We start from the raw sequence: 16553 nt of genomic DNA, 5'->3' as shown, positions 1-16553 counted from the left end.
GACAGCCCACGTATACTGCTTTTTCCTATAAGTACATACCTACAGTACAGTTTAACTTATAAATTAGGCACAGTACGAGATTAGCAACAACAACTAATAATAAAATAGAACAATTATAACAACATACTATAATAAAAGTTATGTGATTGTGGTGTCTCTGTCTCACTCAACTGAAATTTTCCATTTAATAACTTGAACCGCAGTTGACCACAGAAAGTGAAACTGCACATCAAAACTGTTATGTGAAAAAAATAAACTTCTATCATCTTAAATTCACTGATTTATTGTTGGGACTTTCTGTTGCAGCAGGCTTATCCAAAATAATTCCAACATATCTGTCTTCTGACACACATTTACACACTGTAAATATTAGTATTTATCAGTCTTTCTCTTCCCACTAGACTAGAAGCTCAAGAGCAAGAACCAGCTCTTACTCATCGTTGTATCTTTCCAGGGCCTAATGAAGATCTGGCCTATACTACATACTGAATAAACAGTATCTACTTATGCCTTTCTATCTTTACTACCAAATGGTAATTCCCAACATCTAAAGTGATTCCAATAACCCATGAAGTTTCCTTTAAAAAAAAAAAAGTTCTACAATCACCAACATTGACTATAAAACTTTCTAATTCTACAATTCTCAGAATGATGCCAAGTTTTTAAAGGTTTGTCCTCTTTACTACTACTACATAGCCTACTTGATTTCAAGTTTCAGAGAGGGTCTTGATTTTGATAATAATCTTACAGTAATGCATAAAACATCTGGCTTTCGTTTTCTGTACCTAGCCCTGTTACACTGTTTACTGAATAACAAAGACAGCTAATTTACTTGCTAACCCATTTTACCAACCTAGCCAAGGCACATTGACTTGTACTACCTTTCTCCTTCTTTTTATAAGAGCTAAAACTCTAATATCATTCATTAACCAAATCTGGAAATAGGGGACAAAATAATGAAAAATAGTTTAATATTTACATTATTTTCTAGTGGTTCTTACTTTCAATAAAACTAATACAAAAAGGAAAACAAACTAAGACCAGCCTCTGGCACTATTCTAGTGTTATTTTGTCTTTGTCGAAATGGTCCCAACATCCTTTCCTCTTTAATACTCCAAGTAGAATTTTTTAAATCTGCTCAAGTGTTTCCTACCCAATGTAATATTCCTTTAAAAAAATTACTTTATAGATTACTTTATAGTCCTATGAAGTCTGAGTCTATGCCAAAAACCTTGGAAAATATTTCTCCATTAATTTATATTTTCTATACCTTAAAAAGAAACTACATCTTTAGAAATGAATCCCTCCAATCCATATAAAAATTGTAACATACACACAGTTGAACAATACCTAAAATTCCACTCTTCAATTTTGATTAGTATATCAGAATTTCCATTCAAATTTAATGGAAGGCTGAAGCTCAATGTTTGGAAATTTTGGCTTTAAAAATATATTCTTTGGTAAACTTGGAATTTTGGCTTTAAAAACGTTTTCCAAGAACAAAAGGCAAAGACATAACTAGTCTCGTCATACAGGAAATGTTCAGGGACTACAATTATAGCACCCGGGATTATAATCTTATACTAAAGACCCCTTAACTGTCTCCAAAGATACTAAGTACCAGCTAAACTTTCCCCTACCTTCATCTTGGCTCTACTCAGACACCAAAAATCTCTGTCACTTCTATTCTTGGGATGTAGCTAATATGAACAGCTGTGTCAGTCCTAGTATTAGAAAAGGCATGCTAACACTCATAGCAAAGCATGCTGAAGATTAAACTTAAACTCCAAAGTCTGAACAGTTATCATAAGATGGAACACTGTGGCCAAAAATCAATATATACTCTAGAATATATTGAGAGGGGCTTATAATTAAGACCTTTCCAAGTATTACTTTATTCCCCACTAGCTAGACTTAATTTATTTAAGTGCCCCACACCATAAAATAGTCTTGACAATATAGAACAATTAATAATAGTAATACTGGGTCTGCAAAAAGAATAAAATGATAGTAATATAAAATTCCAACCTTCCACTTTAATGGGGTATTAAAACTTTCAAGATCATTGCCAAGATGTGATCCTCCCCAAATGAAAAGAACTAGTCAGATAAAATTTAATTGGAAACTCTTGGCCAATTTAAGGATAAAATTACTAAATTTTAAGTAATGCATTTTCAACTATTTCCTGACATGGCTTCCAAGCATTCTTAGTCCTCATTGCCCTGCTCTGATTATAATGTGATTTGTCAATGTTCCTTTTAAGTCTCAGAACAGAACAGCGTACTTCAGATTAGATCGATCACCATAAACTTTACTAGACACTGCTACCTAATTTCTGGTGGCCAATATGCTAAATTTGGCCTAGATATGTTGTTAGGGCTCAAAAAAAGAAAACTTAAAATTTTAGCCGAAGTTTTAAAAATCCTAATTTCACCAAAAAAATCCAGATTTCCATCTTCCCTTGAAAAATCAGCTTCGGCAGTACCAAGCCAACATTCCTTTACAGCAAGCATAAGCGAAAGTGAGTACGGGCATTCCCTTTAGACTGGGCATGGGCTTTCAATATGGTCATGCTGTCCACACCTCAGAAAATGAATGCATCTACATTTACATTCATTTATGTTCCTTGCCCAGTACCCTCTAGGCATTTGAACTTGGATTTTATATTGGCATTAGCTACTTCATCTAACTCCATAACCTGGTCAGCTAAGCAACATCTTAACAAAACTCCCAAGGATTACTGATAAAATGTATTGCTGGGCCAGGCACAATGGCTCATGCCCATAGTCCCAGCACTTCAGAAGCCTGAGACGTGAGGATTGCTTGAGTCCAAGAGTTTGAGACCAGCCTGGGCAACAGAGAGACAACCCATCTCTACAAAAAAAAAAAAAAAATCAGCCAGGTGCACTGGTGCGCACCTGCAGTCCTAGTTTCTCCGGAGGCTGAGGCAGGAGGATTACTTGAACTCAGGAGTTCAAGGCTGTGTGAGCTGTGATTGTGCCACTGCATTCCAGCGTAGGCAACAAAGCAAGACCCTGTTTCTTAAAAAAAAAAAAAAAAATTGCTGGTCTCAGACAATTTTACATCCATACAATTAATTTCTAGACCTTCACTGCAGGTCTTTACATCTTAAAATTGAATATTACTAAATTAGATGCATTCAATTTTAATTACTATTTATTGAGCACCCAGTAGAGAAGTAGTTTTGAACCTAGTGGTTTTGCAAAAGGCAGCGCCTCCCTTCTCTCCACTCAGTTTTAACGAAGTAAGTATCACTTGGATGTCTTTCACCTATGTATTGTAGTTGTACCTATAATTTAGTTTCAGAAAGAAAAGGAGTCAGAATTAGCAGGTAGCTATCTATTTTATTTTAATATACATTGTACTCTGGGAGGCCGAGGCGGGAGGATCACTCCAGGTCAGGAGTTCGAGACCAGTCTGACCAAGAACGAGATCCCGTCTCCACTAAAAATAGAAAGAAATTAGCCAGATAACTAAAAATATGTAGAAAAAATGAGCCGGGCATGGTGGCACATCCCAGCTACTCGGGAGGCTGAGGCAGGAGGATCGCTTGAGCCCAGGAGCTTGAGGCTGCAGTGAGCTGGGATGGTGCCACAGCACTCTAGCCCGGCCAACAGAGCCAGACTCTGTCTCAAAAAAATATATATATACGTACATTGTACATGTAACTGAACAATTTAAATATATCTAAAATTATATGTTATCTATAACTCTGACCTTCCACGAACATCTAGTCTGGCACAGAAAATCTCCAAAACCTAAAAAAGTTTATACAGAATGATGGATTAAAACAGTGTTACATCTTTGTCTAATGCCTAGACAGGAGCAAGGCAAGCTGGTTAGAGGCCGGGGACTTTCCAGGAGTGTGATGCATCTCGCTGGCAGCAGGACAGCCCCTGGCTCGGCAGAGCTTTCCTCACTCCACAAGGACACTAGTTTACCTGCTCCTTTGAGCAGCCCTGGGAGGATCTGCTGATGACTCACCTGCTGTTGGCCAAAAGCCAGGCTTCCCCCGATTGGATAGGAAAGCTAGAAGACATGGGGGATGGGAAGATATTCCAAAAGAATCTTTTTGGAAGGCCCTACTAAAGGGGAGGGGGCAGGACACTAAATAAAAGTGGCAGTCTTTTGTTCCTTATGGATAAAGACAACTGTGTAATCTAAAGGCTTCTTTCATCTTAATCTCTTGATAAAAACGCTGATAAAGCTTCTCTATCCAACTACCCCTTATCACCTAACACTGTAATCATTTAGCTGAGAATACTGACTGGTACCTCCCATAATTACCTTCCTTTCTTTTTGAATAATCAGCCACAGTCCCCACAAATTCTCCAATACTCTGCATGTCTTCAGCATCCTTTTTTTTTTTTTTTTTTTGAGACAGAGTCTCACTGTGTTGCCCAGGCTAGAGTGCCATGGCGTCATCCTAGCTCACAGCAACCTCAAACTCCTGGGCTCAAGCAATCCTCCTGCCTCAGCCTCCCGAGTAGCTGGGACTACAGACATGTGCCACCATGCCCGGCTAATTTTTTCTATATATTTTTAGCTGTCCAATTAATTTCTTTCTATTTTTGGTAGAGACAGGGTCTCGCTCTTGCTCAGGCTGGTTTCGAACTCCTGAGCTCAAGAAATCCCCCTGCCTCGGCCTCCCAGAGTGCCAGGATTACAGGCGTGAGCCACCGCACCCGGCCCAGCATCCTTCTAAGTAATCTACTTGAAGAAAATAAAAGTCAGCCACAAAGGTTTATATCACTTCTACCTAAGAGACACCTGCTGTGCTCTCCTTTGGTAGGCATCTTAATGCTCAAGGCTCCACAGCCAGTAAGAGTCACAGACTAGCTTCCAGAGAGAGTATGTCACAGTGACCTAAACCTGATTTGGGGAGCTCAGTCAGCGGAGCAGCTCCTCAGCCAGTGAAGTGGGCCTCCACAGATTCCCTGGCCTCCAATTTGCCTTCTAGCCCAGGAGAACATGAGTGCCAATGTAAGATGGGGAAAGTACAGAGTTCCCAGGAAAAGACCCCTGGAAGCACTCAGCCCAACCTCACCAGACCTCACCCCTTAGAGCCTGGCTTTCCTCACCCCCTCCGGCAGGACCTGCCTCTTCTCTACCAGGCTACCCCTTCCAAGAAGCTGCAGTGTTTTAAGTTTGAAAATCACTGCATTGGACTGCAGTCACTTTCTTCGTTGTACCCTATAGGTTTTTTTACACACCATCTGGAGTACACTAGACACTAAAACACTTGTAAAATGGATGACTGCAAATGCTCTACTAGACCCTGAAGGGTCTGAGGGATGGGCTGAAGTCTTATACAATACCGTGTCTTCACCAACACCTGGAAAAGTATTAAACAGTCCATAATACCTAAAGCACCTGTTCTGCCCTCTGCTTGCATCGTCTCCTCAATGGTAACCACACCCTTCTCAGTGTGGCTTACTATGTGCCGCATTTTATAGACAAGGAAACTGAAGCTTACAAAAGGTCAGTACCGGCCAGGCGCGGTGGCTCACGCCTGTAATCCTAGCTCTCTGGGAGGCCGAGGAGGGCGGATTGTTTGAGCTCAGGAGTTCGAGACCAGCCTGAGCAAGAGCGAGACCCCGTCTCTACCAAAAATAGAAAGAAATTAATTGGACAGCTAAAAATATATAGAAAAAATTAGCCAGGCATGGTGGCGCATGCCTGTAGACCCAGCTACTCGGGAGGCTGAGGCAGAAGGATTGCTTGAGCCCAGGAGTTTGAGGTTGCTGTGAGCTAGGATGACGCCACGGCACTCTAGCCGGGGCAACATAGTGAGACTCTGTCTCGAAAAAAAAAAAAAAAAAAAAAGGTCAGTACCTTGCTGAGAGCACACAGCTAACAAGTGACAGAATTTGAGCCAGTCTATGTCGTCATCACTCTAGTCCCGCATACTCTATGCCAAGAATGGCCCTAAGCAGGAGGGATACAGAGATGAGTAAGAGGAAGCTCCTATTCTTAAGGAATTTATAGCCTGGTAGGGAGACTTATAAAGTAAACAAAAAAAATTAAATGCTCCAGATGCTGTCACAGCAGACTGAAGTGGGAGAGGGGTAGGAGGCAAGTGATTTGAAGGCCCTAACCAACAGGGTGGCCAAGCAAAGATTCTAGTACCACTGCTTCCTGAAGTTGGAAGGATACTCGCATTTGAGAAGAAGCCAGTGGAAAGGAGCGAGGACCCCACAGGAAATGCTCCTATTAACTCCTTCCTAAGAAAGACAGCTCTGGATGACAATGGACTTCTGCTTTGTGGAAACGGGACAGGCGGGTTAGAGCCCAGAGCCAAGGAATGAGGCAGAGCAGGACTATCACTTGTATCTCTTCTCTCAGTGCTTCCCCATGGCACTGGCCTCATTATCCTGCAATGCTGCACAGGATGTAAGAAACAGCCCTTTGAAGAGGTTCCAAGTTAGTAGCCCCCCTGGAATGCTTGCAGCCTGAGGTAGAAGTATTACACACACTTAAGCGTATGTATGTACAGCATGCACAGGCATATTATACATGCAAGACACCCAAGAAGGAAGTCCAGTGACAAGAAAGAATGCGACAAATCTTAAAACACTTCATCAAGGAGGCACAGGTGTTAGCTGAATACTGAAAAATAAGGATTTACCAGGCCAAAAAGGGCAGAAGGGATTTCAGGCAGAAGAAACAGCTTAATCAAAGGGAAGAGGTTAAAAGGTAGGAAAATGTACTGAGGAAAACTTTAAATAATTGAGTATGCAAATACCTCAAGCAGCAGCAAGCCAGGATTTAAATCCAGTTCACCACTTCTACGTACGTACGTGGCTCTGGGCAGTTTACTTAGCATGGCTGGAAAGAGTGTGAGTGCCCGTGGGGGTGGAGGGTTTAACAAGCCATCCTTCAGATTGTAGGCCTACCAGACAGCGTTCTCAAAGGTAAACTCGTGGTAAGAACAGAATTACCATATCATCCAGCAATCCTACTCCTGGGTATGTATCCAAAGTAAAGGAAATCAGTATGTTGAAGAGGTATCTATACCCCCAAGTATACTGCAATGCTCTTCAATACCAAGATACGGAATCAACCTCTGTGTCCATTAACAGATGAATGGATCAAGAAAATGTGGCATATAGACACAATGAAATGCTATTCAGCCATAAGAGAATGAAATCCTGTCATTTGTGGCAACATGGATGAGCCTGGAGGACATTATGTTAAGTGAAACAGGCCAGGCACATAACCGCATGTTTTACTCACATGCACGAGCTAAAAAAAGGTGAGCTCATTAAAATAGAGAGTAAAATGGTGGTTATTAGAGCCTGGGAAGGGGAAGGGGAAGGAAGGATAGGGAGAGGGTTGGTTAATGTATCCAAAATTACAGCTAGATAGGAAGACTAAGCTCTAGTGCTCTATGGCACTGCAGAGTGACTAAAGTTAACGGTAACTTATTGAATACTTTCAAAAAGCTAGAAGAGAGAATTTTGAATGTTCCCAGTACAAGGAAATGATAAATGTTTAAGGTGATGGAGATGCTAATTATCCTGATTTCATTATTACACATTGCATACATGTATTGAAATTATCACTCTATATCCCATAAATATGTACAATTATCACATGTCAACTAAAAACAAAACAGGAAAAAAAAGAATGGGATGGAGCAGGGCCTCTCACAGGGCAGGCCAAAAGGACTACTTGGCCCAGACATCGCATTCAGGAAGGACCCCATATTTAGACTGGTGACATTTTCTACACATGAGATTATACATATAGTCGTCAGAGATACAGTGACCAGACTGAAAGGAGATGTGTACATCATTCATCTAAAAACTTGTCCTATTTCAACGCCATACTGCCTAGGGTAGAGTGCACTACGAATTTTATTTTTCCCAGATCTTGCGAGTATATTGTCAATAGCACAATCACACTACATTACATTGTGGGGGTTACATGTTAATTTGTTAAATGCAAACATTTTTTTAAAATACCTCACATTTTAATAAGCTTTAATATGGAGAGCCAAAAAAAAATTGTCCAGGCCTCTCTTTACCTGTGACAGTGGTGCGGGATGCAGGGAAGCATTAATAGAAGCCCTGTCAAAAATGCAGATTTCCTGGCCCTCATTCAGTAAGTCTGGGCAGAGCCCAGGAGTCCACATTTTTAATAATAATCCCAAGTGATTTTTCATACAAGTGATTTCAGGGCCACACTTCAAAAAGCACTGCACAGGCAATGGGGAAGCTGTGAAGAGTTTTAAGCAAGGAAATAACTGATTAGTACTGTATTTCTCAAAGTTTGCCAATGGATTTGGCTTTTAGTACCAGAGGCCAAAGCGTGATCACAATGGTTTTAACAGTGAATTGGAATTAGAAAAATGGGCACAGCAAGTCAACTATTCTTTCAAAAAGTATGACTGAGAAGAGACAGGTGAGAATGTGCATAAAGGAGCCTGACAATGGGTTTTTTATTTGTATTCATAGAGAAATGAGTAATTTGTAGTAATCATAATGTTCTGGAGAGTATTTAAATGTCCCTCCAGATCCATTCTTCACTCTATTCTATGTCCCCAAAGCATCCACTTGTCCTCTGAAGCCAAGCTCAGCAGGAGATCAGCAAATAGGAAAAGTCTCTCTCCCCTCACACCATCCTCCCTCAGGTTCACTGCAGGTTGACAAAGCCTCTCAACTGGAGGCCACAGCTTCCCCTCCTGCCAAGCAGCCCTGCCACCCGCTGCCCCCTTGGGGTTCTGCTCCTTCCTTCCTCTGCCCCCCAGGCCTGGTGCAGCTGGCGTGGGAACTGTACTATTCCTTGCTGGTTTTCCTAAACGTGCACAAACACTGTAAATATTCTATAAGCTACCTGGTTCACTTGGTTACCTAGTTCAATCTATCTCCTACCAGAACCCTGAATGATACACGTAACAGTAAGCAAAACACAAATGCCAGAACAGTGCCAAATCCAAAACGCTCTTGCAGCTCAAATAAGGAAGCAGACCCATCAGATGAGATTCAGAAAAAAATCATATGCGGCCGGGCGCGGTGGCTCACGCCTGTAATCCTAGCACTCTGGGAGGCCGAGGAGGGCGGATTGTTTGAGCTCAGGAGTTCGAAACCAGCCTGAGCAAGAGCGAGACCCCGTCTCTACTAAAAATAGAAAGAAATTAATTGGACAACTAAAAATATATAGAAAAAACTAGCCGGGCATGGTGGCGCATGCCTGTAGTCCCAGCTACTCGGGAGGCTGAGGCAGGAGGATGGCTTGAGCCCAGGAGTTTGAGGTTGCTGTGAGGTAGGATGACACCACGGCACTCTAGTCCGGGCAACACAGTGAGACTCTGTCTCAAAAAAAAAAAAAAAAAAAAAAAAAAAAAATCATATGCAAGGCGCAATGGATACAGATTTGGAAGAATGGTTAGGATTTTGATAAGCAACATCCTTGGCGCCTGTTCTGGTCTCCTGAATCCTTATTCTGTCTGTCCACACATCAGCTGCCCTGCCCCCTTTACACATCCAACATACTGACTAAATAAAGCCTGACTTTACTTTCACTCATGTCATTCATAACATCATTAAATGATCATTGTGCTGAGGGTCATATTTATGGCTTGCTTTATTTTGAAGGGCTCTTACGAAGTTCTATTATCGTAGAATCCCAATTGTTAAAACCGCTGTGAGTTGTTTTGATTATCTCCCTGAAAAGTCGGCCCTGATGGACCCGATAAACAGAAACTAAGGTTATCTGTACCTAGAGAGGCAGTAACATAGGAAGCATAAAAAAGTAGGGAGACAAAGAACTTTTGAAGCAGTAAGGAAGCAGAAAAACCACTTTTGACTCCAAATTCAAAACTAGACTTTAATCCTAGTTTAATCACTATGTGGGCATATGACTAAACCTGAACCTTGTATTTCCCTTCCTAAAATGGAAGTCCTAAAAATTAAAAATGGAATACATCTGAACAGATATTAACTTCTCAAAATAAAAATATAAATAAATTCCAGATATTTCATAATTTGTAAAAAGAAAGGAATTGTACAATGAACATCTCCTAGGAACCTGGCATTTTACATAGCTTATGTGTTTAATCTTCCCAATAATCTACTAGTAGGTACTATTTATTGTCATCTTTATTTTACAGATGAGGAATGGGACTCAAAGAAAAATATAGTAATTTGCCAAACAGCACAAGACTGGCAGAGTCTGGCTGCAGACCTAATCATGTCATTTCCACTACACCACTACCCTGCTACTTCCTATTCATAAAGGGAAACCTACATTAACTGCAATTGTCAGGGCATGTGATTTTTTGCTTAATTGCTTCAGATTGATTAAACAGAGAGGCAGTTTCAACTCTTTACTGTTGGAAAACTTCTCCAAAATATAGTAGTCACTTTCTTCCCCTAAAGTTTATATTTATTTTCCCTCCAACTTAGTCCAAAAAGAATTTGGAGAAGCTTCATCAGCTAATAAGCCAAATACAGAATCACAGGATTTTAAAGCTAAGCCCAACACACATTTTACACAGAAGGAAACTCATTTATGTAAAGTGACATATCTAAAATTGTTAACTGACAGGGCCTAAAATACAGGATTCAAGATTCTTAGTCCCATATGCCTTCCTGATTAAAAGGAATCTTCCACAACAGACTGTGTCAGTATTTCAGGGTTCTCATAAAAAGTAAAAAATAGACAGGAGAGACAAATGAGTTAAATATTTACATCCTAAACCTAGAGTATTCAAATGGCAAGTTTAAAATAAAATAAACTTTTGATTTGCTTATTTTGTTGCAATTTACCTTTTTCTCCTAAAAAGTCGTATTCTTAAAAGGCTTAACACTGAGAAATTTACTTATTTCTTCATCTATGAAATGGGATTCATCACGACACAGATCTGTAAGGACGATTAAAGTAGTTTGTGTTTTAAATAAACACAAACTCTTTTCCCTAACACATTATTTCACTTAATTGGTTGTCTCCGCAGTCCCCAACCTTTCTGGCACCAGGGACCAGTTTCATGGAAGACAATTTTTCCACGCGGGGGCAGGGAGTGCACAGACAGGCGTTCAGGCAGTGATGAGAGCGAAGGGGGAGCAAAGGTTGTAAATGCAGATGAAGCTTTGCTTGCCTCCCATCCCCACCGCTCACGTCCTGCTGTTCTGCCCCTAAGTTTCACAGAAGACAATTTTTCCATGGGTGGGGAGCAGAGGTTAGGCCCCCCAGGGGGGCGGAGGAGGTATATAGGAAAGGTCAATCAACACACTGACCAAAAAGAAAACAAGGACTTCATAAACCTCCACACTTCTCTCTCTCTCACACACAACACACACACAAACACACCCATTTTTCTTATTTCAACCATAACCATAACCAGTGTGGGCTTCAGGGGCCTTTAGAAGTTCTTGCTCTCCACTTCCCCCTCTAAAAATGTGTTGACAGCCCAGATCTAAAAAAATGATCTACCAAAAATATTTGCCACATCTTAAGACTATAAACTAAACTTGACCTTTTTTATTCAAATGTTTAATACCACACACACATACACACCTGAAGCTAAATACCATGAGTTCTACCTGACTTCACAAGGCGTTGTGAGGATTTGATTAAATAATATAAGGTATGTGAAAGAGCTTTGAAAGCTGTAAAGTGTTAGGCATTATAATTATTACCTGACTTTGCAGGACTAGTAATATAACAGTTCCTCCTTCCCCCAACCATCTTTTTCTTCCTCCTCCAAACCTTTCAAAGTACCTTGATTCTCCCTGCCCAAAGAGTTCAGCACACTATGTCTAAAACAATGACCCATGCCCCAAAACAGGGCTGTTCAATGACTCTATACAGGCCAAACTCATCCCTCAACTGGCCTCTGCCAAGTATGCCATCCTGGATATCACATCACTAGGAAAATTTAAACCAGTTTCTTAGTAGTAATTACAGCATCATAAGAAATATGGACAGAAAATGGTTAAAAACAACAGAAAGAAAGAGAGGGTGAAAGGGGACAGTCTAGATAGCAACGTCAGTCTGGTAGCTCAGTGTTAGACAAGTCAAATGTAATAGAACATATGATATGTTAAGACTGGGGAAAAAAAACACTCTAAAAATTAAGTTGATTTGGGACATTTAAATATTCTCTCATTTCATTTTGGTACTTGCTTTGGAGTCTTAAAAATCCAGCACGTCAGCAACTAAAAAAGAACACAATTATGTTCAATGCTATCAGATACCTTCGAGATAGCATGTTAGGCCCTTTTCTTGGCACAGCTCTCCCTTAGTTCAATTCCTTCCTCAAAACCCACTCTCCACATATCCCTTTAATCATAACCACCTACTAAACTTTACCCTAGAAATAACATCATCTGGAAAGCAAGGCCAACAAAGGGGAAAACATCAGATGCTAGACTTCCTGTCTTAAAAAAATCAGGTAACCTCACTTGATAATAGATTTTATATTTTTATTTAAATTTAAGGCCTACTAAACAAATCCTATGGCTACCTCAAGGTCAGTCTGGAATTCTCATTAAAGATTAAACAAACTAGGAGCCTAAGGCAACATCTTTTGCTCCTTTTCCTTTACTGGCCTCAGCCTTATTGCAAAACACTTCCTCCTTTCTCTGCTACGTTGCCCTACAAGGTGCATTGTTATATACATACATACCAATAGTTTCTATCATTTCATAAATCCTTATACTTACTGTAGTAATAAAAAAGTTAACTTTTTCTTACCCTGAAGTCCTTTTCTTCCTATGACGTCAAACAACTGCTTTTAAAATTTCCTAATTTTTCTAAACATTGTTAATTAGCACATACCAAATTAACATGATAACAAGTTATATTTTTACACTTTCATTTCCTGATTTGTCTTTTTCCTGTTGAATCACACTATTTGATTACAACCAATTCTTAGGTTTTTCTCTTAATTTTGACTAAGTCATTTATGGGTTATAAAAATGTCCTACTATGCTCAATTCTAAAATAGCAAAGTGACTATTTATGCATCCAATTTTACAAAATGAGTTGTTATTTATTCCAAGAGCTTCATCAACAAAAAGTCAACTCTTAGATGCTTCAAAGAAACAATTGATTGTCACTGTGAAAGTTAACAACTCCGTGGTATTAATCCAATATTCTTAAGACTGGCTTAGAGAAGAGAAACAACTCAAATACAGTTATGTGTCGCCTAATGATGGGGATACATTCTGAGAAACACATACTTAGGTGATTTCACTGTTGTGCGAACATCACAGACTGTATTTACACAAACCTAGATGGTATAGTCTTCTACACACCTAAGCTATATTGCTCCTAGGCTATAAACCTGTATAGTATGTTACTATACTGAATACTGTAGGCAACTGTAACACAATAAGTATTTGTGGATCTAAACATACCTAAATATAGAAAAGGTACAGTATAAATGTGGTATAACAGATTAAAAAAATGGCATATCTGCATAGGGCACTTACCAGGAATAGAGCTTCCAGGACTAGAAGTTACTCTGGGTCAGTCAGTGAGTGAGGGGTGAGTAAATGTGAGGGCCTAGGATGTTACTATACACTACTGTAGACTTTATAAACACTGTACACTTAGACTACATAGACTTATAAAAAGTATTCTTCTTTCTTCGATAAATTAACCTTGACTTACTGTAACACTTTTACTTTATAAATTTAATTTTTTTAACTTTTGTAGTAACACTTAGCTTAAAACATACATTGTACAGCTGTACAAAAATATTTTCTTTCTTTATAATCTTATTCTGTAAGATTTTTTCTATTAAAAAATTTTTTTTACTTAAAAGACTTTTTCATTATAAACTAAGACATAAACACACACATTAACTTAGGCCTACACAGGGTCAGGATCATCAGTATCACTATCTTCCAGCTCCACATCTTGTCCCACTGAAAGGTACCCAGGGGCAACAACATGCAAGGAGCTGTCATGTCCTATGATAATAATGCCTTCTTCTGGAATATCTCCTGAAATACCTGCCCGAGGCTATTCTACAGCTTACTTTTTTCTAATAAATAGAAGGAATACAGTCTAAAATAGTAAAAAGTATAATAAACTTATAAACATGTACTTATCAAGTATTATGTACTATACATAATTTTATGTGCTATAGTTTTATACAGCTGGCAGTTGAGTAGGTTTGTTTACACCGACATCACCACAAAAACGTGAGTAATGCATAGTGCTACATTATGATAGCTCCGACATCACTAGGCAATAGGAATTTTTCAACTCCATTATAACCATATGGTACCACTGTTGTATTCGCAGTCCGACATTGACCAAAACATTATGTGGCACACGACTGTACTATACAAATGGGTATACAAATTCAGGGTTATACATGGTTATACAAATTTAGAGTAGTCCCCGTGTACCAAGTTAAGACCATTAGCCAATAAAGAAGAAAAGTCAAAAATGTTTTAAATCCTGTCACTTTCCCTTGATTCTCCTGTTTATTTCAGTACTGAAAAAGTACTGGATTGCCGAGATGTTTAAATGAGTTCATTATTATTAAGTCACTTTAAAAGGTTACAAGCATTATATAATTTAAAAGTTTTATTAGCACAGTAAAGAAAATATTTCATCAAGGCAGGGGAACGGCATGTCTATGGCAGAGAGAAAGAATCTAAGTATGTATCTGTCTCCCAAAAAGAAATGTAAAGGTATAAGCCTATTTCCCTTGCTCATCAGCAAGAAAACTTTTTTAACAAATACCCACTCTATTTTCTAGTACACTGACAGCAACCTATTTAAGTCAGAGGTGTAATATGCTAAAAGGTCACACATTGCACTTCAGGTTGGAAAACAGTGGGAATCCTCCACAGGGTTGAGAAGACTAAAAATCCCAACTTCTGATCTTTATTAATAAACAGAATATTTTCTTAAAATACAGGATAAATTTCACTACCGGTACTTTATTAGAATGATACACATTATAACTACTGTTCAAGATATGTTGGGGGGGAGTAGGTACCTTACTATTTATTAACCAAAAGTTATGCTTGAAATATAAGTGAAGAATTCAGATTTCAACAGAAGGCAGAATTTTTTAATTCCGACATACTTAAGTCTATTTTATTTAAAACAGAAAAGCACAAAGCAGTTAGTATCATAATGTTAGGTTTCCAGCTTGCTCTTATGAAAAGCAGTCCGGACATGGACGAATCCTGTATTATAAATGAAATCCCTGAAGACTAAATAACAGCAACACTTCCGAGCCAAGGACAGTGAACCAGTATCCCTTGTGAAGCACAAACACTTCCAGATCAAGTACTCCAGAAACATTTGCAAGTAAAATTTCCAATTACCTCTAGCCTGGGGCTAGAGCATTATCTAGATATACCCCATCAACAACTCCCCTAAATCTCACACTCTCGGCAAAATACTCCCAAACTTTCTTTCCTGAATAAAAATGGCGCTGCTTTTCGCATCACAATACAGTTTATTTCTCAGTAATCCCTAGGCCCAGGAAACAATCAAACTTGATTGGCCTCATTTAAATGCCACCCTTCCCTAGACGTCGTCAAAAGCGTTCCTGAGGGCTGGAGGAGGCGGCAGGGTGGCTGTTTCAGTCCACAAGGTTGCAACTTTCTCAGACAGAATCCTGGGATTCACTCACTGACTTTTCCTCAGCACCTCTCTGCCTTCCCCAAACTGTTGCCTCTCGGTTTCTCTTAAACCACACTTCAATGCAAACTGTCCCCAAAGTGCGGTACCGCCTCAGCCTCGCCGGCCCCTCACGCCCATCCACGCCGTCTCCGAGGCGCCCTTCACACCCGGACCAGGCATCGGCCTTTCCGGAGGCTGCCGGGCGCCACACGCGGGCAGGGCACCCCCGCCGGCCTCGCGGCCACGGCCTTCCGCACCCCTGTCAATGTGCACCGCGGGCGGCTCCAGGACCGGGTCGCCCGGTCCGAGCGCCGCGGCCGCGGACGGCAGGGGCAAGCATGCACTCGCGCACGTCTAGATAAAGAGCCCTCCCCAGCGGGCTGCCGCCGGCACCGCCGCCGTGCCCACCCCCGCCCGGGGCCGGGGAAGGACGGGGGCGCACGCCGAGGAGGGGGCAGCCCGGAGCGAGGGGCTCCGGGACAATAACGGGCTTGTCGTCCCCTTCCTTCCAGGGAGGCGGGCAGAGTGGCACCCGGGCGCCCGGCCCCAGCCCCCACCCTCCTCCCGGGCCCCCGGGCGGGTGGCATGGCAGCCGAGAGGGACGGCGAGGGCGCGACGCCCCAGACGCCGGAGCGCCCCGGGGTACCTGGTCGATGGGCAGCTGCACGGCGTTGCTCAGGGGCTGCAGCAGGGTGGAGCCCGTGGTGCTGGTGGTGGCCATGGCCGGGCCTCGGCGCTCCGCCCGCCGCGCTCCGACCGCCCGCTCGCCCGCTAGCGCTGTGCCGGGCGACGACGAGGATGGGGATGCAGCGGCGCGCCCGCCCCTGGGCCGCCCGCGGTCGGAAAGCGGCGCAGGGAGGGCCGGGGAGGGGCCGGGGGCGGCGCCCGCCTCGCACCTCCCCTCCGCCTGCTGCTGGCCGCCCGCGCCCGCC

At 41.4% G+C, this 16553-nt stretch overlaps 1 protein-coding gene across 1 annotated transcript in view; it reads right to left on the bottom strand.

Annotated features, from left to right (window-relative positions):
- MBOAT2 (membrane bound O-acyltransferase domain containing 2) overlaps window positions 1-16342 on the bottom strand; it is a 170321-nt gene extending 153979 nt beyond the window's left edge. Inside the window, exon 1 of the mRNA XM_012639943.1 lies at window positions 16268-16342. Within this exon, the coding sequence (XP_012495397.1) occupies window positions 16268-16342 (75 nt within the window). The remainder of the gene's footprint in view (window positions 1-16267) is intronic.
- Window positions 16343-16553: the final 211 nt, after the last annotated feature.

This window comes from Propithecus coquereli, unplaced genomic scaffold (genome assembly GCF_000956105.1).
Source record: "Propithecus coquereli isolate 6110/MARCELLA unplaced genomic scaffold, Pcoq_1.0 Scaffold145, whole genome shotgun sequence".
Classification (NCBI taxonomy): domain Eukaryota; kingdom Metazoa; phylum Chordata; class Mammalia; order Primates; family Indriidae; genus Propithecus; species Propithecus coquereli.
The sequence above is the reverse complement of the archived record's forward strand: the minus strand, read 5'-3'. Positions and strand labels throughout refer to the sequence as shown.